At 40.3% G+C, this 26,494-nt stretch overlaps 1 protein-coding gene across 3 annotated transcripts; it reads left to right on the forward strand.

The window, feature by feature from the left end:
- Positions 1–402: 402 nt before the first annotated feature.
- Positions 403–12,527, forward strand: bmf2 (BCL2 modifying factor 2). 3 transcript variants are annotated; one of them, XM_044169471.1, is made up of 4 exons: positions 403–555; positions 3,604–3,849; positions 5,338–5,555; positions 8,599–12,527. In XM_044169471.1, exons 2-4 carry the CDS (start codon positions 3,627–3,629, stop codon positions 8,713–8,715), a joined length of 558 nt encoding a protein of 185 aa, XP_044025406.1. In that variant the 5' UTR covers positions 403–555; positions 3,604–3,626; the 3' UTR covers positions 8,716–12,527. The 3 variants fall into 3 exon arrangements, with proteins under 3 accessions (XP_044025406.1, XP_044025408.1, XP_044025407.1); XM_044169472.1 differs by lacking the exon at positions 403–555 and adding an exon at positions 653–790; XM_044169473.1 differs by lacking the exon at positions 5,338–5,555 and having other exon boundaries at positions 8,599–10,525.
- Positions 12,528–26,494: the final 13,967 nt, after the last annotated feature.

The raw sequence follows: 26,494 nt of genomic DNA on the forward strand, positions 1-26,494 counted from the left end.
CAGTAAAATGCTATTTAGACAATATCAGTAAAACAAATAATAGTATGAGAATTACAGGGGCCATATTTCTGCATTGAGTGCTTTTACTTTTGGTCCTTCAAGTGCACTTTCACTGCACTTTTACTCAAGTACCATTTTCAATGCAGGGATTTTACTTGTATTGAGTATTTTAACAGTGTGGTATTACTTCTTTTACTTAGCCTAAGTAAATGAAGGGAATACTTCCTCCACCACTGACGATTTGTTAAAATACAAATGCAAGCGGCTTTTTAAAGCAATAGCTGCATTTAATAGCCTTTCAGTGTGCTGTATTTGCATAACACTGTGAAGCTGACTCTCTGTTCCGCTCACATTATGAAGGGGCGGGTCCCAGCCGTCGGGGCGGACCGTTTTTACACAGGGGAAAAAAAACAACCCCTCTCTAGTCAGCAAACATCCAAGAGTGGTTGTAATGCAAAGAGGGATACAAGTCGCATCAGCACAGTCCGTAGGAAACAAGGGAACTGCAAGTTGTCAAGATACCACCGATCACAACGGAAAACCTGTTTGCTGGCGGTGAGTGTAACGGTCGTTTGTTCAAATCTAAAGGGAGAAAATCTTCCATAACACCGTCGCGTGCTTCGCTGTTGGTGGGAGTTTGTCTACAAATGTGCGGGCAGCTTGGGCATGCCCGGGCAGAGACGGGGTGAGCGGACTTACCGGAGTGCATATGGCAGAGAGCATTTATAGGTGTATTTCTGTCCTGTTCTTCGTATCATCCAGGCTTTCTTCTCTTGTTCCAACGGACAAAGTGAGTAAGTGACGAAGTGATGGTTCAATCCATCACCTCTCGCGCGTGGATTATCAACGTCCCGGCTAACGTTGCCCGGTCTTTTGAGACACAACCGTTGGCCTTTAGTTTGTTTGTCATTACAATCCTACAGCTAATTAGCGTAGTTTAACACCACACAGTTATTACACACAGTAAAGTGACTAGTCCTGTTTGTATATCACGCATTAGTGACTAATATGTGCCTAGAGCGACTGAACCTATCGGCTCTCATAACTCTCAGAGGTGTTTGTTTTGGGGAAGAGTTGTCAAGCGAAGTGAAGGGAAAGTGTCAGCGGAGGATAATGGGAGCCATGCGAGTAACACTGTTGTAACATTGTCCTAAATGTTTTTGAAATCCTACTAGTTTGTTGCCGCTGTCACGAGTATAATCATAGCCAAGACTCAGGCTAAAGTTGCACCTACTTTTTTAAGCGAGAAAAACAGCGTCAGAGAGAAAATCTTTACGTTTTAAGCCACAATTTCGGCTGTGGATATTATTATTTTTGGTTAGCTCCACGTGTCAGCATCCTGTTTCGACAGGTTTCTTCACTAGACGATGTTGCGGCTGCCAGTTTGTGGATGTAGTCTCTACAGTGATGAGCGGTCGAACCTCGCGTGATTACGCGTTGAGCTGCCCAGGGCACTGTGCTCCTGATGCGCATGAAGATGCAGCACATCCCCGGTGATCCTCCGGTGCTCACTTATGAACGATTTGAAACCCTTTATTAAACATAGCAGTTAGTAACTTTTTCTAGTTGTGCAGATACAATACTTTTGCATCCCAGTGATAACTTACATCAACACACAAAATATAATTCACCATACAAATATAAAACATTTAGCTGGCCTGGCTCTTGTCCTTTTCCAGTGATAAGTAAAGTAGGGTTCATGACTTTATTGCAGCCTGTCACTTGCACACTGATAGCCACAGGATATGTATTCCTGGTTACATGAAGGCAGTATGTGAAATAGCAGCAGAGCTCACCTTGTGTGCACCCCCACCCCCAGCCATGCATGGAGGAGAGCCCAGTGCACAGATGGTGCAGCAGAGGGAGCCACTTTCTGCTGCAGCTTTGAGCCTCTGACCAGCATTGTGGTGGCTGCCAGGCCTCCCTGCTGCCCCAGGCAGTGTGTGTCTGTGTGTGTTTGTGTGTGTGATGTCTTTCTGTGTGTCTCCCTGTCTATGTTTGTTTTTTATGTGTCTGACACTATGGTTATCTTGCCAGTCCTCTGTTGGCTGCCAGTGGAAATTCAAGACAGGGCTTGCATTGCCATTGACACACAATACAAGTGCACATTTGATCTCAGTGAAACTTGCGGCACAGTTGCAGAGAAGCCCATTAATTAATGTACTACTTAACTTGCCTGGAGGAGAAGTTCATGCAGATTAGGGCTGTTTTGAATTTCTGTAATACACAACTAATTAGTGTGCACTGGCAAAATTACACTCTTAAATTCCCTGGGAACAATGGAGGCCAGAGGATGTGTGGGTCAATAATATATGTTTTGTTTACCCAAAAAACAGAGACATCTTACACAAATAATGTGGCCTGGTTAATCAGACAGTGTTTTCCACAGCTGTTCAAAATGTAGTTTCGTCCTTTGACTCCATATGATATGACATCATGCAAAGGGGCACTTTCACAAAGAGATGTACAAGGGCCAGTAAACACAATACCAGTATATCCAGTTTCAACTTTTGCATTTGCCCGTCAACCCAGCCCATTTGTCTCCACTTACACAAGAAAAGGAAAAGACAGGCGCCCCTGACAAAAAGATGAAACAGTAGTTCAGATTGTGGCACCTGGCCAAGGAGGAAGAGAGTGTGAGTGTTTGCGTTCAGCAGGCACAGTTTAGGATGGAGTGAAACTCGTTATCTCCCTCATGAAACGGCTGCTGCACGCAGCACATGACAGTCTAGCCAGAACTTTGGTTTCAGTGAGGTTTCACTCACACACCACCCACTGCTGTGTGTGTGTGTGTGTGTGTGTGTGTGCGCGCGCGCACGTTGATAGTGTAGACAGGCAGCGATCCAGTGATTGTGTGGTTAAGAGAGAAAGAGAGGGGGAACAACGAGCATAGGTCTTAATGTTGAGCTGTAGAATTGTGCAGGAGGAAGCTAATCCCCTGACTGTGCTGTGCTCTGTGGCACACTGTTCCAGATTAAGGTAGTTCTGAGGGGAAAAAGCCTCTTCAGTGGATCTTTTGGCACTCAATTACAATTTGGCACAATATCAGGAACAGCTTGGCAAAGTCTGCTGCAGGAGGGTGGCAGATCTGGCGTAGCATTTTTAGCCGCCCACTGGGTCCCCCTACACAGGGTGTTTCCATACATTTGGCTCCTGTTGCTACTCATCACTATATTATAAGAGATAATCGCTTTAGCTACAGCTGGCCTCTTGTATGTTTATTTCCCTTTTTTCATAGAAATTTACATTAGCAGATCCATCTGTGCTTGTTTGTTTTCAAGATTACCTCACACGACATTAGCCTCTTACTGGGCATTATAATGACTAATGATTTATTTGCATTTAATGTAGAAAGGGTGAGATAATTTTCCATCTGCCAGAGGGCAAAGTTTCCACTGATAACAGGATGATATTTGGCACTTTTTGTTTGGTCTTGAAACAAATCACACCCAAATTACCTGCAAGCTAAAGATCATAAACACATAGGTATGAGTCAAACACAGTTCCGCAAATACATTTTATATTTACACTACCAAAACACTTTCAAAACACACAAAGATCTCATTCTAAAGTTTCCATCTCGTGTCCCCTTCTTCTCTCCAGGGAGTTTACCGCTGAGGTATCGGATGGATGATGAGGAGGAGGACATGTCACGGCCCATCTCGCAACTCTGGGGAACGCCCTTTAGGGACGTCAAATACGAAGACCGAGCCACACAGATCGCGGCTGGACAGGCCCTTGCTGCCGTCACTGCTGCCGTGCCCACGTCGCAGAGCCACAGCAACAACAGCATCAGCATCGACACGCTGCCCTGCAGCTTGCTCCGGCAGCCTCGCATACCCTTTCACGGTAAGGAGGGGCGAGATAATGCGAGCCTGCTGAAAGTGATGTGGGCTTATGGTTTTAAAATCTGAGTGTACAGCATGGAATGTTGTACATCTAGTGCAACATCACACGATTAGTCATTCCTTTTATCTGGTAGGTTACTCATCAGGAACTGTCCTCAAAGACCCAAGTGATTAAAACTGTCAGTTTGATTTGATAAGTGTCAGATCGGATGAGAGCGGGAGACTGGAGGTGTTTTCTTTTTTCTTAGGCTATTAGATAAACTGAATTCCATTTTGACTTGTTACTGCAAAAAAGACAAGCCTAGAAATGAATTTGCCTTGTAGCTGGAAGATCCCCTTGTCCCATAATACGCATGCTGAGAACTTGAGAAACATGCCATTCTAAGAAACTTTTTGTTTACTGTGTAGATGTGCATTTATCTTTAATTACATAATAAATATGCTATTAACCTAAATCTGATAAATGATAATCACATTCCAACCAGTTTCTTGACTAGTTTCTTTTTGTGCATTTTAAATGAGCATTTCTTGTAACAATAAAACAGACAGCACTAATTTCATACATACATAAAGGCACATACCCACACTAATATGTCCCTCAGTTTTAATCCAATATTGTTTTCCCATTTCTAATCAAATCAGTGTGACATCACCCTAATTAAATTGAACAAATGTTGAAGTAGAATGTTGTTTGTTTGTTGACTCAGTGTCAGTGAGTGAGAGGTACATATTGTTCTGGGTTTAAAGTCATCAATACATAAACACCACTGACTGTTATTACCGTGCCGTTCGTTGTAATCTAACCAGTAATGGATGTCATGCACTTGGCCCGGTGCCATTTCTTCTCCCAAACACAGTCCGGGGCGCTCAGTTTCTTAGAGAATGAGGCAGAATAGCAGGGCATTCTGCACACATGATACCATAAAAAATAGTTTTCCCTCCAAGTGGCATGACTGCAGAAGCGCATGCAAGAGGCAATGAGTAAACTCAGTGACACAGCCCGCAGAAAGCTTGCAGTTCACTGAGGCCGTTGTTGATTTAATAAGGTGTTTGAGTTCTTCACCTACACACACTCTCTCTCTTTCTTGTTTGTGGACTCCTCAGTTGTACTTGCAGTGTCTGCCTTGTAATTTATCCATCTTAGAATATCTGATAAAAACCTGTTTGGTTTCAGAAAGCAATATAGCAGCAGTGTAAAGTAGATACTGTATATTTGACTTAGCAGGTAATACACAGCTCTGTTTGAGGCCATTAATAGTAATCAAGATAGTTGGGCTTATCTTAAGATTGTCTGCAGAGTGTTTTCTGAGGTTTTTCACTGTCTAGTCTAAAATGAAAAAAGGAAAACATTAGTGGTTTTACTGAACTGATATCAGTCATGTCTCTTAGAATTATATTCATCTTGGCACTGACACTGACAACAGCCTCTTGGGATTTTAGCGATCCAACAACAACACAAGTTTTAAGAAGCTTGATGTTTTCCTTTTAGGCAACGCTGGATTACGCTCACATTTCCCCGCTCAGTTTGAACCCATGGAGGACCGGGGCGAGAGGCAGATTGAAGAGGAGGAGGAAGAGGACAGAGGGGAGGAAGATGACAGGATGGCAGAGGGGCCGGAGGAGCAGGCAGGGGTGAGCGTCGAGGCACAAATTGGTCGTAAACTTCGGGAGATCGGAGACAAGTTCCAACAGGATCATGTTGAACTGGTAAGCCTCACTCCCAAGCAGAAAAGTGGATCCTTAAATGACTTCCCACTTCAAACAACCAGCTGCAGAGCCTGTATGCACTTTTAAGCACAAAGTGTCAAAGTGTAAACAATATAAACACAAGCAGACTTACACTGGCTCAAGGAAGAAATGGATATTATGTAACTAAATGCTCTATTTGCCTGTTGAACATCTGCTTGTGCATATCACAAGACAAGTCAGCAGCAAGGGACAGTGGGTACAAGGGGCTGCTAGGACTATATTTGATTTGACTTGAGACAAAATGTTTGTTTGTTATATGTGAACTATTTATGCATGTCAGCTTTTACTTGATTAGAGACACAAATCAAAGCTACCGTGTGCCAATTTGTGGCTCACTCTCGGGAAGAAAGGGACCCAACATTTTGCCAGCTGGATTGGCCACAACCCACACTGGATAAAAATAACCCGTGCAGTGATTCAACCACTTTCTTGGCCATAGTGAAGGAAAAATCCTAAGTTACTAATAAGGCACGATTTAGTAACTTTATACAAGATACTAAACCTATAAAACTAATATGTATTCTGTCAGTGTCACTGGCTGCTAGGAATACATTGTGATGGCTGACAAAGAAACACACCTTCTCCCTGTCAGTATCTAAATATTGACTCTTATTTTGGCACTGTAGTCAAGGCCATCTTTGTCTTCCAAACTACTGAAACAGTACGTCAGTCTGAGCAGAGGGTTATAGACTACTCTGCCAATACCGTGTCAGTGGCACTGATACCATGTCATTACAGTCAATAGGAATATTAGGGATACATTTCCTGGTCTACAAAGACAGAAGAAAAGAAAATGCTCCAGATGCTTTTTTGAAAGAGCATATTAAAAGACGCACTCCCATTTCTGACCAATTTCCTTTTTCCCTTTGTCTCCACTATGTAATTTAAAAGACAGAGTCGACCTTCTCTTTCTTACTTGTGTCCATTCCCCTCAAATGACTTCTTTATACTGAACATACCACATGAAGTAAGAAACAATTTGGGATTTGTGAAGGCTTTAGAGATGATGGAGGGAATTGAGCGTGGAGGCTCACAGTTTGAAAAGCTCCTGAGGGAATAGTTAAGCACACATACCTTCATGATGTGTAGTTAATTGTGCATGTTAAGAAATACAAATCCACACGGAAACGTGTCACAATCTTACAGATGTCTTAAGACTTATACGTTACAACATGTTCCATCTCCAATCTGCACTTCTGTTCTCCTTTGACAAGATTTGGTATCGCAGTGTGTTTGATAACAGCTCAGGGGGTTACTTGTATCAGTGTTTGTAAAGCAGTTACTGGTCTGACTGAGAGTTCACTTTAGTCACATGACCATGAACTTAGTAAGTACAAATATACTGGGAGGGGTATCCCGTTTCTTATCTGCTGCTTTGACTGTTTTGGGGAAGAGGAAAAAGAGAAAAAGAGAAAAAGGAAGAGACAGAAAAAAAGAAGACAGAAATAGAGAGTGAGAGAAAGAATGAAATGAAAGTGATGTATGGTGAGAGATTCTGACAAAGACTGAGAGAGAGCAGGTGAGATTGATGTGACTGTCACCAACAGGAGTGAGCAGCATGTCTGTGTCTGGGTAGACTTGGCCGGCTGTTTATACGCTGGTCTAAAAATAGAGTCTGACTCATGGCTACCCACAATACCTCAGTTGTCCAACTGACTGCCTCAGTGTGTGTCTTTGTGTGTGCTTTGCTGTGCGTGTGTAACTCTGTGACAAAAAGATAAGAGAGAACATTTTCTTTTTTTGTCTGCTGTCTGTACTCAAGTTGGTTTTTATCCCGCAGCATCTGATACTGCTGTGGTAGGAATATTCCAAAGGGAGAATAATCACAAGTGATCTTTTATGATATCCAATCACTTCTCTGTATTGTCTCTGCTGCTATTGTTAGATTCTTTCAGTTGCTTCTCCAAGCAGAAGTTGCCGGTGTGGGCTAATGCGTGGGTTTTTGTTTATGTGAAGTAGATTGTGTGTGTGGTTAGAGTCTCACCCATGCTAATACGTTCAGGTAAATGTCAGAAAAATGTTAATTCATCCTAACATTAAGTGAAGGAGCAAACATGCACATGTTTAGTTTTCTTAACCTAAAAAGGGCAAACAAAATACACACCATTCTCCACTACCCATGCAAATGACAGCAGAAAGATGAGCCTCGTGTGAAACAAACCAGGGTACTGTTTAAATAAGCTCAGCAGTGTAGAATTAAGGCAATTAAGGACTATTAGGGTTACATTTAGCGGTGCTGGTTCAATTCAGTTCAGTCTGCTAGTTCTGCATCAAATAGCCTGTGGCAGACTCTGATTGCTAGGCTGATAGAGACCTTGATGGAGAGAGCAGGGAGACAGATCGTAACAAGAATGCTTATGCAACAGGCTGCAATGTCTGAGTGCGGCTGTTCAGAAAGCCAGTGGGAGCTGAGCAGGATCAGAGATGAGGAGGGGGAGAGAGGAGATTGCAGGCTGCAGCAGGAACCCCTTCATCTGTCCGTAGTCCACGCAGGCTGCACACCCCAATATAAGATGACAGAGCTGGGAGAAGGCAGCGCCATAGGAGGGAGCAGTTTCAGTTTCCTCGGCTTTGTTTTGATAATTATTCAGCTGACTTCGCTATTACAAGAGAGCCGTGATGAAATAGGCAGCGTGTTCTCTGAAAGCGTTTCACTCTGAGGTTCTTGTTTAGAAGTCAGTAGTGCGATATTTAATAAGAGGGACTGTCTCAAACCTGAGGAGGACAGAGTGGTATTATTATGATGAGAGGCAGCTCGTGGGGGTTAAAAATGTCTTGTTTTGCAGTTGTTATCTTGGTTATTTCCATCCACTTGTTCATTGAAGAAAACAACTAAATTAAGTATTACAATTATTACCACAGTTCACAAGACTTTACCTCAAAAGCCTGTTATGACGAAATTAGAGGCTGTGAAGTAATTTTCATTACTGAGTCGTTGTGATTTAACTTGCCCTCGCTGATGCTAATAACCTAATGTGTGTTTTCTTCTGTCTCCTTGCAGTTCATGAGGCATCAGAGACAAAACCTGCCTGTCTGGATGCGCCTTACGATGGCCCTGTTTGGCTTTCTTTTTCCAAGAGAGGCTCTGTTCCCCCGCCTGAGAGGAGAGCAGAGATGAAGGGGCTTCCTGCTGGCCCTTGCCTAGCCCCACACACACACACACACACAGGGACAAGGGACCAGACTTTAAGAGATGGCACTGTAAGATGGAACACGGGTTTGGATTTTGTTTTCTAATTGAATATGAAGATGAGATGAAGAAAACACTGGTCACCGCTGGACGGAGACTGATGACAATTTTTTTTTTCTTGTTTTGTCTTTCCAAGAAGGAGCCATTGTGTTTGAAGAGATATTTTTCAAAATATTTGTAAGATTACCTATTTTGTACAGTAAACTGCTCTTTTTATTTGGTATTTTAAGTCTTGAAGGACCTCCATCAGTCCAGGGAATGCCTTATTCTCTCCTGCCACAGTGCAACTCTTTTGCATCAAGGAAATCATAAGAAAGAGATCAATTTTAAGATTAGGCCACTTTTTTGGCAACAAACTGTGGACATGGACATTTCTGTGCTGAAGTTACTGATTTAAAACCTTGAGGACTCGAGGCACATTTCTAATTTATTGTCAGAAAAAACAATAAGCCCTGTACTTATCCTTTACTGTTCCACACTGGCTAATTTGAAAATGGTTGTCATGATGTTGTGGCAGTGTTACACACTAGTGTTGCACTGTTGGTCAGTTTAGATGCGTGTTTTACCAGCTTCCACTGTAGATGTAGGGACATTATTATCAACCTGTGTCATCCATCAGCAACCCCATCTCCATTAAAGTGACCCAACGACCCACTGTGTAGGTTCAGATCCTGTTGATTTAAAGTTTAAACACATGCATACTTGAATTTAGGTGTACTGAAGATAGTCGAGTAACTTCAAGACCTGACATTGTAATCGTGATTACTCTTTCAGTGTGTGATCATGTGTGTGTAGGAGTGTGTGCTTACTGTTTCCAAAATCTGCAGTAATTTTAAAACCAAATAAGCACAAACGAAGTCAAACAAATCTCCTTTGTGAGATTACGATCAGGGAACTGGAAAACAATCAGACAGCTGAAAATCTTTGGATAAATTTCATCTTCTAAAGCATTTCAGGGGTTTCTTTCTCTGGCTGGATTGACAATCGCAATTTTGCCCTTTGCTGCATTGTGGGTATCCTGTGAGAGAGATGGCATTAATCTGCATTTTCAGGGGCGAGCAATATTCAAGCCAGTGGAAGGAAGTAAAATCTTAGGGATCTGTTGCATTTGCAATCAAACTGACACCCATAGAAGGACATTTTCCAGAATATGGCTGTGTTCTCAATGAAATACACGTCTTTACAAATATCTTTGTTACAGAAACATTTTGGGTTAAAGTTACACAGATGCATTTTTATTTTATTTCACTCTAAATGTCTCAAGCACTGATTCAATCCTGATGTGCTGATACATGTATCGACTCAACCTTTCATTCAAGTGCTTTCTTTCACCAAACTGCCAGTGGTACAGTCAGCTTCACTGAGAACTTCTTCTGTACAGTTCAAAAAAACATTTTTGCTCATCACACAGACACTTTTGGGTATAGGAGAAAGTGTATACATCCTTGTGCGACAACTGCTACATTAGCATTTTGCAACGACACAGCCACTGTTTCACAGCGTAAGGTTTATCAAGGAAAAAGTCTTCAAGTACTTACATAAGATGTTAAAAATTCCTCCTTTGATGTATTATTTCAGTCTGTTGTAGATTCATGATATGAACTTTTGAAGACACTGATGGTTTTTTTTTCTCCTTTATGTTTTCTTCAGGGAGTAGTTAATAACCATGAAAATTACCTAATGCTTATTATGAGTTGTGTTTTCTCACTATCTGCCTTTGAGTAATGAGTCCTTGCATCAACACTGTTAGTCTTTCATTGATGCTGAGCAAGCAAAGATGTTTCATTAGACTTTTCCTGTTTTCCAAATCATTTTCACTCAGCATCAACACAGAAGTGTGTTACAAATTGTTAGGAGATTTTTTTCTGTAACTACATGAGGAGATGAACCAAAAGTTAGTTTCCTGCAAACACTGAACGCTGAGCCAATTTAGATAGTTGTGACGCACTCTCTGGTCTTCAGTCCAAAGCTTCATACTCTTGCTGTCTTTCATCGAACGTCATGTTTGACTACTCCCTGTCCTTATTGAGAACAAGTTTCATTTTGTTTGGTTTCTTTTAGATAATTTATTCTAATTTATTTTGTGTATATTTGCTCAGTGCTACTGTATAGATGCTATCTCAGTGTGTACAGTCCTTTTCTTCTCATTGTTGATGTGCATTCAGTTGTGTGTTTGATGCCTGTGTGGGGAGGTTGGACTAAAGCCATGTGCCTCGTGCGTTCTCACACGAATGAGTGTGAGTCTTTACAAATCACGTGAAAAAACAGACAATCAAATGTACAAAATGTGCCTTGTGAGTAACAGACCTGCCACATCATCACCACTTGGCATAATTACCCAAAGTCACTGGTCACCGCTCTTGTTTCACTTGGGCTCTGTGAGATACTCGATACAATAGAGTTGGCACAAACAGTACAGCGTGTTCAATGTGCCTTGATACAAAAAAAACAAACAAATCAGTTTGATTCCTCACATCAGCTCACGAGGCACAGGCTCAACCTTTGACATCTTTCAGCACGAACAGCGAATTTCACCACGCAAAACCTTCTCAATATCAGAAACGACTGTTTGCAATCAATGTGCACTGTAAAAAACAACAACAATTTTTTACCTGTATACTGTATTTTGCGCCTCTCTGTTTCTACTCCTGTGCTGAACTTCTCCTCTAGATTCCTGAAACTTTTTAAGATCTGTAATATGCTGGATCTGCCTAGCTCGTCTAGGTTTTTGTGCTTTATTATCTACAATCTAGTAGGGCTGTGGGTTTACATTTGAAGGAGGAATGAGCCACCATGGTGCCCAGTATTATTTGTATGTGAAATGGGTTGAACAGCCACTCAGTCGGTGTGGTGGTTACCAACCACTGTTGCAACCCTGACTCAAGTGAAACTTTTTTTATTCGTTCAACCTTCAGTGTCTTTAATATCAAATTTATTCGATCCGTTTTTTTGAATATCCAAGAAAGAGTGCATCTTTACTGTCAAGTGCTGTGATTTGGTGTTTTTTATACATTAGACATGAATTTGACACAGCTATTGTTGCTATCTTTATAAACATTTTTAGCAAAAATTTTCCATATCTTTTTGTAAGAAGACGAAGGAAGAACTACAACAACACGACTCTTTTTCTTTTCTATGATTGCTTTTTTTTCCAAAGTTGTGGCATTTTTAATTTTGGATATTGCCAAGTCTGCTGTGTCACTCTCAGTTCAAGGGCTTTTGTCGATATATGTAAATGGAGTAAAAATGCATGTCCAACATTCCTGAAAAAATCTGTATCTTAAGGGTTTGAATGTAATTTAATGGAGTGAAAACCACAATATCTCTTTTAATACATGAACTGAACAGTGGAACTTATTTCAGACTCCTGCGCTGTGTGCATGCGGGGAGTTTGTATTGTCTTCACGTTGCTTTCTTTACGTTCAGAGTGGTCTCAAGGATTTCACATTCATGTGTCCTATGAAGTGAGACCCAGGCCAGATGTAGCAGTTTTTGTAAAAAGCATTGGCTGTGTTATCGTTGGGACTGCTCTGTGTCTACTGCACAGTTTTCAAACAGCGCAGGACATGGGGCGATGGAGGGAAACAGAGGAGGATGGGAGATGTTTGTTCTTTTTCTAGTGCAATATGCTGTACATAAGAGCTTGGCTCTCAAAATCTTACAATTTTTCTTAATTTCTTTTGTTGTTAAATGGGTACATTGCTGTTTTTTTTTCATTAAAACTTTATGGACAATTGAAATGGCCTGTGCTTTATTTCTTTTACTTAACACAAACTGTAAAACTGTTTACTCTCAATAACACCAAAAAAACCCACATCTTTTCATTTCTTTCCAGTCCACACAAATTGTCTTGACTATGAAACATGTTTGTTGTGTTTGTCATTCTGGTCGTTATTTGGAAGACAATAATGCCTGCAACTTTTTGGTGCTGGTTCCCATCACTGGTTTTGGCCAGTCTTCGACTAGCCTACCCATTCATTTTATATCCACATTAATAATGGGAAAATGTGGCTGGGAAAATGATCCTGGCCTGGTTATGTGTTTGCACACGTAAACATCATAATCACTAATGATTAGGTGGAGAAATCCACCAGTGTGGTAAATTCAGTCCAGGCAGCCAGAAACTAAAGTGACTTCATACTTTAATCTTGAGTTAACTCAGTTGATACAGAAATGGCAGATTTGCTGGATGTGAAAGAGTCAAAGACATGCAGACACGCCTGCAGAAACATTGACAATCAGAAACATGAGCAGAAGAAATTAGTCCTAAAGTAATTTGAATTGTTTAATAGACATCCAGTAACAAGACTAAATGTCTACGGCCAACACATCTTAGTTAACAGTGTTAGCATGCTAAGAAACACAAAGAACAGCTGAGGGTGATGGGAATGTCATCACCAAATAATTTGACACATTTTGACCTGATGAAGTCAAGAGATCACAACTTATTCAAATTCATCCTGAGGGCACCAAATGTCTGTACCAAATGGCAATGGCAATCCATCCAATAGTTGTTGAGACATTTCAGTCAAAACCACAAATGTCAACCCCATGGTGGCACTAAAGTCAGGGGATCACCAAAGTCAGTAGGATGCGTACTCTGGAAACCATGAATGCCTGTAGAACATTTTGTGCCATTGTTTGCAGTGGATGTTGAGATATTTTATTAGGATAAGTGAAAACTTGGACCTGATGGTGGCGCTATAGGAAAAGTCAGAGGATCACCAAAGTCATTAGGGTTCATCCTCTGGGAACCATGGATATCTGTACAAAGTTTCATCTCAATTCACCCAGTAGTTGTTCAGATATTTCAGTCTGGACCAACGTGGTGGACTGACGGACATTGCCATCCATAGAGCTATGCCGCTAGCATAGCTAAAAATCACATGGGATTGTTTTAATCAGTCATGTGTGCATCACCTCATCAGTCATGTGTGACACCACTGATTTAACCCCACTGGAAGTTCCTAAAATGTTCATTTTGCATGAACAATAGAAGCATTTCATAAGCCCTGGAGGCAATGTTGGAGCTCAGCACATATCCCCCCCCCCCCGGTGGGGAAAGGTACAACCTTGCATAAACTGTGATTCACTTTTCTCACTGGCTTTCTTAAGCAATCTCCCTCAGGCAGCTGCTTTGTGTATACAGGGGCAGCAAAGAAGGTTAACGGAATGTATACATATATGTGTGGGGTTGGGGAGTGCAGAAACAAATGGCCTCAGGAAAATAGAGGATTCATAAAGAGAAGGCCTCATAGATTAACACATTGCAGTGTGTTGTGCTGCAGGGCCAGCTGATATCAGTTGATATAATAATGTTTCAAAAGCCGTTATGGCTGTCACCTTTGGGGCATTTTTCTGTTTTTACTACTCACACAGACAGTGCATGCTTGTTTCTGCTTCTCCAAACAGTGTTAAAGTAAGTGAGAGTCACTGTAGGTTTAAACACAGATGCTCAACACAAATCTCTTGCAGACAGGCTGCCTGCCCTTTATCTGCACAGAAAAAGTTGTCTAAAAACATTGTGAGACAACTTTTGGATTGTCAAGTTACTTCAAAGAATAATGCCATATTGTTTGTATGTAGTCCTCAGAGTACACCACATTATGGACCTAATGAGATGCTGACATCTTTTCATTCTCATTTCTAATTTCAGCATAATTTGTTGTCCTGATTTATGTGAAATGTTTTCATTTTGCCCGAGCAGTAAATAAATCAGGGCTCATTTTGTTATTTTGTTTTTATCTGCGCTCTCTTGGCAAAATTTCGCTGTGAAAATTGCAAGCAGACCAGCGAACGCCGAGTTGTGCACAAAACATTCTAATCCTCAGAATGGTTTAGAGATGAAGAGCAGACATTTTGTCAGGCAGGATGACATTTCTCTTAAAGTCGATTTAACTGCAAACCCAGAATGTTAGAAACTCTTTGCAGCAGGTTATATTAAATCGTAAAGATGCATCCCAGAATGCAACGCTAACATATCCAGTTTTAACCACAAAACAGACTGTGTTCCCCTCCTTAACCTCGCACCAGCTGAAGTGAAAGCCTCGTCCCCTGGGACTGCTGGTAAATACAGACAACTGTGTGTATAAGCATGTGTGTGTGTCTTCAGGGAGAAAGAAAAAAAATGTGGGGGTGGGAGGAGGAGGAGGAGGAGGAGGAGGAGGATGTACTTGGCTCAGCACTTTTTCACACACAGCCCTGACAAAGCCCCTCTCTGTTCTCCTGGCCAGTCACTCTGGGAAACGCCCTCATGATAGCCCAGTGCCTATCTCAAGGGTCACGCCTCAACTTCTGCAGCGAGAGAAGCTCCAGTCCCTGACTCTTTTTGTTTACTTCTGCCCCTCTGCCTGGGAGCGCCACAAATTAACCCTTTAGTGTCTGACGGTAGCCTGAGTGGTGCAATGCTGCCAACAAGGAAAGTTTGTTTTGGGGATTTTCTGTGCAACAATGTAATATTTCTCCAACTGTTGCATCCAGCAGTCACATACAAGCGTTTCTTATGTCAAAATTTGTTCAGTTCTGTAATCAGTTTGCTATATAGCCTGATTTTACCATAACCTCATGGACTAACATTTCCGCATCCCGTTTCTTTGTTCAGTTGTTTCATGTTTCCCCATCTGTTTTGTGCTGCTGCTCTGAGTGAGGAGAAAAATGAGCTTACAATATCTGCCTGATTTATGAATCTACAGAGCAATCCCATGAGATGTATCACAGAGTGATGACATTTCAATTATCACCTCATAAAAGCTTTCTGTGTCTTACAGTTGCTGTCAGGGAAACAGGTCAAGGGAGGGGCATCTTTCTGCATCGTGATTGTCAGCAAAATCCATTTTTACAGGAAGAAGTAATTGATCTCCAATCTTTGTCAACACCTACAGAGCTGTACTCAGTTTTTATTGATGCATATATGCCCTTAGATATGTTGAACTCAATGAAGTATGTAGAAAAAAGACTGAAACATTTCTAAAGTTCAGCAAGTGTAAAAAAACATATTTTTCAATGCAGCGAAGAAAAGCGTGAAGAACAGAAAGAGGTTACATTTGGGGGAGAAAAATAATAATATGGCATTATCAAAATTCAATAGGTGTGGCTCCATCCTCTGAGGAAATGAACTTCCCGTCCACAGAGAATAGGTCCTGCCGCTCTGAAGGGGCACACATGTCACGTGTAGCACTTTAGTGGGGTGTTAGGTCAAAACACGTTGGTGCAGCTGCAGTTGAGGAGTGGCTCTGGGGAATAGCATGACTTCCTTCAAAGATGAGTCTCTGCTCTGTGGACCATGCTATAATAACTGCTTTGCATCAAAACACCTACCTGTGTTTTGGAGGTGACAACTTATTTGCAAAAAAAATGTGTAAAAAATCCTGCAGAATAGTGTTGCGTGTGTATATATTTGTATCAAACAATTGGATTAGAGACCAGAACAATCAGAAATTATCTCAATGTATTATGTTGTGAATACAGCCCTACAGTGCAAGAACGCGGTAGCTACATATTTGATAAAAATGTTGCAGAATCTGACTTTTTGGCATTTGTTTTACCATATTAAAAATCATTATGCCATGAAAAAGTTTTTTGTGTGTGAAAACAGCATGTAAAATTTGCAGTAACGACAAAACAGATCTAAAAACCAAACACCACAGTTACTGCTCTGTGGCTTGTTAATCTGTGGGCTCTTAACACTCGCAATCGAATTTACTGTACTCTTTTTTTCCAAAGACACGCAGAAAAAGAGATACACATTAATCCCTATGAACTATACACTGTAATTCATCAAAACCAAAGTTAAAAGTTTTTTCTCAACTCCACTGTTTCTACCACTGCTCTCTGCCTTTGTAAGTTAAAACAGATAACGGAAAACAAAAGACTGGGAAGCAAAATGTCACAGAAAAAAAACTAGAAATAAAGTAAATGTTAGAACTGATTTTCTTAGGAAAAGTCTTTTGTAGCTAAAGGTCAATAAAAGTCATCTTGTTCAGGGACATTTGCACACAGCATAGTAGATGCTTGCCAACATTGGAGTTGGGTTCCTCTAACCCTCTTATCCTGCTGCTTTAGCGATGCACTCATCACCTTTTTCCAAAACAAAACCTACAGGTCCACAAGTTACATATCGTATCATGACAAAATTAAGCAATCTACAAAAAAAAACATTTAAAAAATTTGCCATGAGTCCCAGTTTCTCTGAGAGCAGCTTTTGCAAATTGGTGGCAGGGCTCCTCAGTTACCTGGCTCCGCTCAGACTGAGCCACGCTGCCTTCACTTTACAACCACAGCCCCTCGTATACACACACCGCACCACCAAATAAGGGTGGGGAGCAGCCAATCCATCTCCTTGGGTAATAAAAGTTAAATGCAGCCCGTGAGTCGAGACATGCCTCCAGGGGGACTTGGTGCAATGGGCGTCTGCTATTGTCTCTGTCATCTCAGGCCTGTATCAGGGTTGGATAAACTACTAAGATGATAAGTGGGTATTTATAGTGGTGACTGCTGTCTAACTCAAGACAGATGAGTGGTAAAGGGCTGCAGCGGTTGGCCAAACAGTCTCTAGAGACTGAAGAATAACCTCTTTCTCTCTTATTGTCTCGGTCTCTCTGGGATAAAGGGAAGATATGATAATATGTAATAAATTGATAGTCTTTTATATGCTGTGTTACACAATGCCATCAGACTGTGTGTACTCACGTTCAGAATCACAAAGTGATTAACCCTAAGATCTGCCAGAGACAGACTTTTTAACCTAAAACTGATGCAATGTTATCTAATAACAACATTAGCGACACAGAGACAGATAATGTAGTATTGTTCATGAGAGGGTGAATTTGTAAACTGACTTTATAACAAAAGAAATTGTAATAAAATACAAACTAAATTCAAACAATCTGAACTTTTACATTTTCATAAAGATTTCTGTGTAATATGTAAACAACACTCTTCGACACTCTTCAGTCTAGCAGCTCTGTGAGGCTGTACTTAGGCACAGCAGCTTTGAGCTAAATGCTAACGCCATCATGCTAACATGATCACAAGTATAATATTTACCATGTTCATGTTGGTTTAGTGTGATAGCATGCTAACATTTGCTAATTAGCATTAAATACCGAAGTTAACACAATGAATCTTGTTGGGAACTTAATATCTGTACCAGATTTCAAGGCAATCCAATAGTTGTTGAGATATTTCAGTCTGGACCAAAGTGATGGGCCGACCAACAGACCGACATTGCCATCTCTAGAGCCACACAGCTAGCGTAAATACAAGAATTGTTATTTTACACACCTATACTTCAACTGATCCCCTCCTGTGATATTTACAAAAATTTGATGATTTTGGAATCACTCTGCCCATCACTGGCGTACTGTGATAGTAAAATATCCTATTGCTCAGTAACTCACTTTCTAAGAGACATTACATCACTATTGCACTCGTTTCTAGTGTCCAAACACATGTTTCTCTTTGTCTAATATAGAATTTGCATCTCTGATGTTATCTGAAAGAGACTATTTTCCTTTCTGATGTTTATAGCGAATCTCTGGTGTGTTCCTTCCCGGAAAGTTTTGTTTATGACAGTCTGCCTGTTGGATGAGGGTCAAACTCTGATGATCGTGTTTGTTGACTCTGCAAACAACCATGAATACTTCCAGAAACCTGAGTTGGTGGCAGTATCAGTTTGCACAGTCACATAATGACTTGGTGACACGAGGCCCTGTGTGTCAGGTACATGTGTGATATGTAACTAATTGTGTAGGAACAGTGCAGTAACAATTTCCAGCCTGCAGTCAGCCTTTGAATCATGGACGTGATAAATTAGGTTTGTAAAAGACAGAAAACTATTATGTGCGTGTTCACAGAGATGAATAATATGCAGGTAGTGAAAACACCCCATGTTTTGTGGCGCTTTCAAGCAGTGCATGTAGACAGACAAGATATTTATAGAAAGCCTTTTGGTGGAAAGGACGGAGTATGGTATGGAAACAAAGGCACTGACTAGTTGACTTATTTCAGGATAAACAACAAAAAACTGATTCTCTTTGTTGTATATGATAGTGTTTTTTTCATGATAGTCCTCCTCTAAGTATGCTGTATGTGTAGAAGATTAGCATATTAAAAGCATACAGTACTTTCGTAAAAAAGTCCTGTTTTTTGTTATTATTTGACATATATGAATGTGTGAACATTTAGGGTGTCCACAAAATGTAAAGACATAAGGTTTGAGCTTGTTTGTGTTTTGTTTTTATGGTATTTTTGTTTATTAATGGGGCACTTTACACATGAAGAGCAGTTTGCTCAACATGGTGAGTAGCACTACTCAGCCAGTGAAAACAGTTGTTACAGAGGAGCTGTTCATACTTGTTGCAGAGCAATTATAGTCTATTACATTAAATTATAAAGGTGTTTATGATATTGTGTCTATTTTCTGTAGATACTGGTTCATCTAAGGGTTGAGGTTAAATGGGGCCAAGACATCGTCAGGTTATATGGTCTACAGAGATACAACCAATGTGCAAGGTAAACTTTCTTCTAATACTCAGTTTTAAAGGGCCTTTTACACTATCAAATCTCATTATATGCTGAACCACAGCCAACAAGTGACGCAATCCTACTCGGATAACAACAAATATGTCACCTTGTTTTGACCTGTAATCTGTGCACCCACGTTAGGTCTGTGCCACTCCTCAGGCATGGGATGGATAAAAAATAAGAATTCAAATAAATTGGCTCAATCCCCGCAACATTAATTTAGAAAAGCTATAACCAAGTGCCCAAAACTGATCAGCGGTATAGATTATATGTTGCATATAATGGACAAATGTATAAAGGAGACATCAAAACTGATCAAGAATAGAAAGCAGCTTATGGACACTGAAGGCATTAAAAAAATTGTTACATCTGTAAGTCTCTGAAATAGATCCCAGAAGCATTTTCAGATCTTCCCGCATAAATATATTGATGGTTGTTTTGTTTTTTTAATTGACTGACTCCTTGATTGTAATTTCTTACTGTATAGCGCTCCTCCACTGCCAACTGGAACAGAAGAGGTCTATTAATACTGTAATATGATGTGAAAGGCAAACAACGTGAGCAGTCATTATGTCTTCCCTTAAAACACAGATCCTTTTCCTTCCACTGTTTTCATTTCAATTACTCAGCCAGAGTATAATTTCCTCTGCATGCCCTGAAAAATCTAAGGTCCCCGCATTAACTGTGGCCTTAAGAAGTCCATTGGAAACTTGAAAGAAAGAAAATTAATTCATTAAGCGCAATAAACGGATATGAAATGGGACTACAGGTCTCATGGGAATGTGTAGAAAAGAGAGCTGAAGACTCTGGGAGGAGTAACAGGGGAACTCTTCTCAAGCCAAGTTATTATGTTTTATCAGTGTTTATATAGGAGGGTAGTTTGTAGCAATGAGTGACGAAAGAGTACATAATTTCATTCACTATATATATATTTATCCAACAACTACAGGCATAATTTTGGATGGATGACATTTCAGACAGTGACATATTTCAGTCACATTATAGTAAGCTCAGTATCAAAATCATGCTGTCCAAATGAAACTTGACATATATTCTGAAACTCAAAAGTTCGTCTTTTACTTTCATTTAAAGGGAAACTTTGCCTGAGACTGAAATAACCAAGCACAAGACGAAAACCAGAGAGAGTGTGAAAGAGGTTAAAAGTTCACACATACAGTGATTACCACGGCTCGCCCCCTGAACACAAGCAACTAGTTTGGATGTTTTGTGTGTTCGCACTCTCCAGCAGTTGCTGCCCTGCTCTGCAGCTGGAAGACCACGGGATAGAGGCATTGTTTTGTATGTTAACACAGTCTATCCCGCTAAGGTAAAAATAGTTCCCAGCTCTATTCTCTCGCAGCAGAGCCAGCGATGGCTCAGCCAAAAACAATATTTGGACATGGCAGCAGATGTCCCCAAACAAGCCCAGGAGGACAGGCCTGCGAGGGGAACTTTTGGCATCACCCGAGTCCAGGGAGAGGGGAGAATAAGTTGGAAACAATGTGGTTTATGAGGACACTTGAGGGAGGCCATAAGTGCTAGCTTGTATAAACTCGAGACACTCAATGGGAGGCTCAGATTTATAGATGATGAAGAACCTGCCTCTTTAAAGAAGTGGGGGATAGTTCATAGAGTTCGCCAACTTATTCCTGGTTGTATGTGTCTGCACTCAGTCAGGGAACTTTTTCTTTGATTTGGAAGCTGAGAAAGAGGTCTCTCCCTCTTTCTTTTGTTTTTGTGATTGCTTTTTATGTGATATCTGCGCACTGAAACAGAAAATTACAGGAAATGAGCACTAATGCTTGCGTTTTAGATACAGATAGTCTGATTGCTGTCAGATTTCCCAGGCAATGAAGTCCTTCACTGCCTCTTTTTGCTGCTCATTTGTCTGTCCTCTTAAGAGCTGCATTTGCAATAGTGTTTCTCTACCAGAAGATCATTGAAAAGTGTAGCCTTACATACAAAAAATGCTCCACAGATTTCATGGAAAAACAATGTAGAGCCAAGACAGACTCCCTGACCTGGAGGATCTGACAAGTAAATAACTTTCATACATGTGAAAAAGTATCATAAAATACACACACTTTTGTCCCACATGTATTGACCACTAATACTAGTGATTCCTAATGAAGACTTGTTCTTTCTAAGGACTTAGCACATAACAGTGTCTAATCCCAAATAAGTGATAGTTAGACAAGTTGCCCATATTCTTTAACCTTTGACAGAAGGAAACTATGACTTTTTGCTGGATCTTTTATATGTTAAGATTGAAACACAATTACTGCTTGGAGTATGTTCAGTGGTAAAGAGTGAAGGAACAACAAAAGCACTTTGGTGAAAAGGTTTCAAATGGTTTCAGTTAAATGTTAATAAAGTAAACATGTTTGCCTCCTGCTTCAAGGCTCTTTTGACTTTTTCAATAGCTTACCAAGACCACAATCTTTCCCTAACCTTAACCAAGTGTTGTGAGTGTCCAAAATAACCATAAAAACCTTTTGCTAATGCTTTAGTTGCTACAAGCAAATATGGTTTTGCATGAGCATATATTGTAGGGAAAACAAACGAAACACGATTGCAGCTTGGCAGATACGTTCATTGAAAACATTTCCTCAATATGTTGATTAAAAAAAATACATTCCCGGCTGCATTGTGTTTCTCTCAAAATAATATTCCTTTTGTAATTGTGTATTATACAAATGTAATTTCCAGGACCCAAGGTTGGTATTTTTTTTTTATCAGGATTGATTTTTTTTGGCTGTTAATCTTGGTCAGTTTTCCATTATTACAAAACTGTGACCTTAGAGTATTTGTTGTGTGGTTAGGAAAACTAACAATTCTACTGTATCTGATCTGATAATGATACATTTTATTCATAGAGAGCTTTTCTAAGTTATCACTTACTCTTTGTATAAGAAAGTAGTAAAATCAATCAATCAGTACTAATTCAATGGATAAATAATTGGTTGTCATATAATCTGTTTTAAAGGTCTAAAACAAATGTCTCTTATTTTGCCATCTAGCAATAACCCACCACGTAAAGGTCCTGCTTTGTGTACATGAAACAAACTTGGTAGTAATTTAGTATTTAATGCCAACACATAAACTGTTTTGGTTGTACATTCAGCTACTGTAGATAAGAGAAAGTGATATCTAGTGAAATTCAAGATGGATTCAAATTATGCAGCCAGATCCTTCTTTTTGTATAACTTCATCCACCATTTGTCACGTCGTTTCTCATGACTTCGGGAGACACTTCAACACCCTTAAGAGCTGCAATGCTGATTTTCCATCTCAATCAGCAGTATCAGCGAGAGAGAGAAACCTACACCACCTCCAGAGACCATCAGACAATGGTCCTCACATCAGTTTTTGCCCCCCCTCCTCAACCAGGCTAACATACTGTGACATGGACCTGGCACTCTGACATGGAAGCGATTCAAATCGACAAGCTAAGAGACACGAGTGCTACATGATCCTGTTTTATTCTGGCAAGCTTGTAATGCCTCCAACACCACTGCCAAAATGCAGAGACAACAGGGACTGTGGGTTTCTTTCGTTAGTGCTATTAAAGACACATAATATCTAATGTCTTTTTTTTCCCCATGCGCAGTGCTCAGGGTCTTTTTTATTCAAAGAATAAACACCATAACTACGCTACTTTCTTTTTACCAATCTGCTAATACAAGATATTAATCATAAATTATTCAACCAGTCTGTAATCAAACAAATACATTTTCCAGAAACAGAAACGTCTTCGTTGTTACAGATGCAATAAAAACACCTGAGTGTATACCTTCTGGCCCTGAGTGAGACAGTTTTGTAACACAAGTTGGCGTGACATGAACAACGGTAATAAAGTTGTTTTTCATTCATCAACAGATCTAACCAGCTGAACCAGAAATTCATTAGGGCGACCTATATTTGAGGTTTAAAATTTTACATAACACTGCGCAATGATCTTGTTCAGCAAGATTGTGACAAGTGCAACAATGCAGGACCAGCATAGGTGGGTTCACTCCACAGTAGTTACATTTAATTACACAGCTGAAACACAATGTAGTCTTGTTCCACAGCTGTGTCCTACAGGGCCATCAGGAGAAATGGAGAGAGCGGAAGGAAGGAAAAAGGCGACAGAGCAGCTCTCATTGTCACCATGCCTGGTTATTGTTCACACTTCTCCACATGCAACCCTCTGCCTCAGGCATGTTTTATCATGCTGTGGCACGTGAGCTACAGCTGAGAGGTCCTTTCTCTATCTGAGGAAAAGGCCACTTGGCTGTTGCCGAGTGAAGGTGAGGAAGTAAACAGTGACAGAATGGTCATGCGTTGGACTTCCTTAGATAAAGTTTGTTGTGTATTATGTGTATTAAGACATTTAAGGAGAGATGAAGGCTGTAAAATGTCATTTAAATTGTGGAAACACACTGTAATATTCTGTAATACTACTAAAAAAGCTGTATTGTTTTACATAGACATCTACATTGTAATGTCACAGGGCATATTTGGCATTTCATTGTGTTTAATGGTGATATAATGTTGAAATAATTATGAAAACGTAATGTTGCATGAAATTATTACCTAAAGGTGGGAGAAGACATTACGATTGTTGCAGATTACAGGGGTTTTTTTGTTTATAATTTGGGCGTCACTGCTGAAGGGATCAAGTTGGACTGAGTCTGTTCCAGTCTTGGTCAGTTGGTGTTGACAGTTGGGAGATAAAATCCTGTGTGGAGATAAATGGTTCTAACTCTTTGCCGTTCATTCACTCCATTCACTGCCCGTTGTTCTCATCAAGACAATTTTAAACATGGTTGAATTTCACAACTGGACTTGTGACCATCAACATCATATAGGGGGAGAAGTGATACTAAAACAAGACTAAGAATCTACAGCCATGCCAGTGATACTGTGAGGCTAAATGCTAACATCAACAAGCTAACGTGCTCACAGTCACAACATGGCAACATTTTTAGCAGGTATAGTGTTTACCATGTTCACCGTCTTGGTTTAGTGTGTTAGCATGCTAACAATAAATGCAAAGTCAGAGGATCGTCAAAGTTATTACAGTTAATCCTGCGGGGATCCTGAATGTGTGTACCAAATTTCATGGCAATCCATCCAAATGTTGTTGAGATATTTCGCTGAAAAACAAAAACCTCATGGTGGCTTTAAAGGAAAGGTCAGGGGATCACCAAACTCAGTGGGATTCATCCTTTGTGGACCATGAATGTTTGTACAAAATTTCATGGAAATCCATCTGATAATTTTTGAGATATTTCAGTCTGGACCATCCGAACAGTCTCGTCGCTAGTGTTGCTAAATAGCTGATGGCATGGTGTACCGTGAGAGAGAATTATTTTATAACCCAGTTCATCAGGTTTCAGGGCAGAGCCACAAATCACCCGACTCTTAGGAAATTAACTCACCTCCATCTCTCTCTGCAGTTTACAGTCCCGCTGCTCATCTCTCCATCCACCACATCATCCAAATTAAGCAAATTGCCATAATTATTAGCAAGGCAAACAGTTTTTTGATGCATGCCCATTTTTTACTGTCACACGCTAGTAATTGTGTTATCGCTGGATTTTGGGATCGACTAGCAACGCAACTGTAATCATAGACCAGAGATTACCAACCTTTTTGCCTTGTGACCTTTAAAACAGTACAACGTCAACTCAGGTTGACGACAGGTTTTTACCTTCTCAGATTGTTTAATTTTAATAATTTTTAGAGGCTTGAAGAGGTAAAACAAGTAGTACTAGTAGTAAAAAGCCGATAAATGTCCTAAAAGATCATTTATGGAGCAGATGAATGTTTTTGTTCTTCTTTCGTAACTAGCCATGTTTATCTCACAACCCCTCAGACTCATCTTGTGACCCTCTTGGGGGGATTTGACCCCCAGGTTTGGAACCACTGTTATAGACTACCTGTCACCCAGTGTGTTTGCTCAATATGTGTTCATTTCTGACTGTAAAGACAAAAGAATTGGTGCATGTTTGTATGAATAATTGTGTCTAGTCTCAGCTTAAGTTTTTTTTCTACCTTTTTGTTCGATGTTTGATGTGACTTTCGAGAGCAACCCACCAAGTCAAATTGGAAGAATCGCAACACCATGGAATTAAAGCAAAGTTCACTTAATTTATGTTGCCTTTGATCAGCAAGTTAATAATACTGGTAGTCAAGAAATGCCTGAGATTTAGACAGCCCAACTGCAGGCTTAAATGTGACACATTAGTATTCGATTTATTCTGTTTCAATAGGGCGTTGCTCCATGTGAAACTTTTCTGAAAGAAGCCACATTGCTGAGAATATATCCTTGTTATGATCTCTAAGAGTCAGAGCCATTTACTGTAAGCTACCAGATGAATTCAAAATGGTCCAAACACTGGCCCTGATGTTGACAGTCATACACATCACATCACAGGCTCTGGTTTGTTTCAGAGGAGACACAGTAGTTTGGCCCGCTTCCAGAGGAAACAACATCTGGATTTTTGCTCTTAATGGGTTTTGCTTAATGGTAAAAGCACCAAGTGTGATGGACTATGTCTCCCTGAAAACCTAAATCTCAGTCTAGTGGACATCAGCTCATCAGACAGTGTAGTGTTACAGAGATTTTTAGATAGGATATGCAGTAATAAAACATTCTGAAATTGTTCATTCACTTATTGGAAATTAACTTGTTTGATACCAGTGTTTGTGTCACTTCCAGTTTTCTAGCTTTCCAGCTTTTTCCTCTCAGTTTTGTGATGTGAATATGTCACCAATTCTGTAAATAGCACTTCTTTGAAACACTCTTGTTCTTCTGTGTAACTACATGGCTTCTCTAAGTGGTTAGTGTACCTCTTAGAGGGTTGAAAGGCCACCATTTGAAACTCATGTCTCTCATTATTCGCACTGCTGCTGTTTCAGTCTGGGATTATACTGTAGTTTAACAGCCAAGCTGAGCAGAAACCCATTGCAACCCAGAAGAAAAGTAGCAGTAGAAAAAATGTAGAAAGCCTAGTCATATCAAATAAGCTAATTGTGGAATCATGTCCTGACCAATATGACCAGCATGACCAATACATATCTTGTTGCTTAACACTCAAGTATCAATATTCTTATCTAAATCCCAGCAAGACAGCAAAAGATACAATGCTCTCCTTATGGGAAATATTTGAATTAGTATCAGCGTATCTTTTGG

Source organism: Siniperca chuatsi, linkage group LG16 (assembly GCF_020085105.1).
Source record: "Siniperca chuatsi isolate FFG_IHB_CAS linkage group LG16, ASM2008510v1, whole genome shotgun sequence".
Taxonomy (NCBI): domain Eukaryota; kingdom Metazoa; phylum Chordata; class Actinopteri; order Centrarchiformes; family Sinipercidae; genus Siniperca; species Siniperca chuatsi.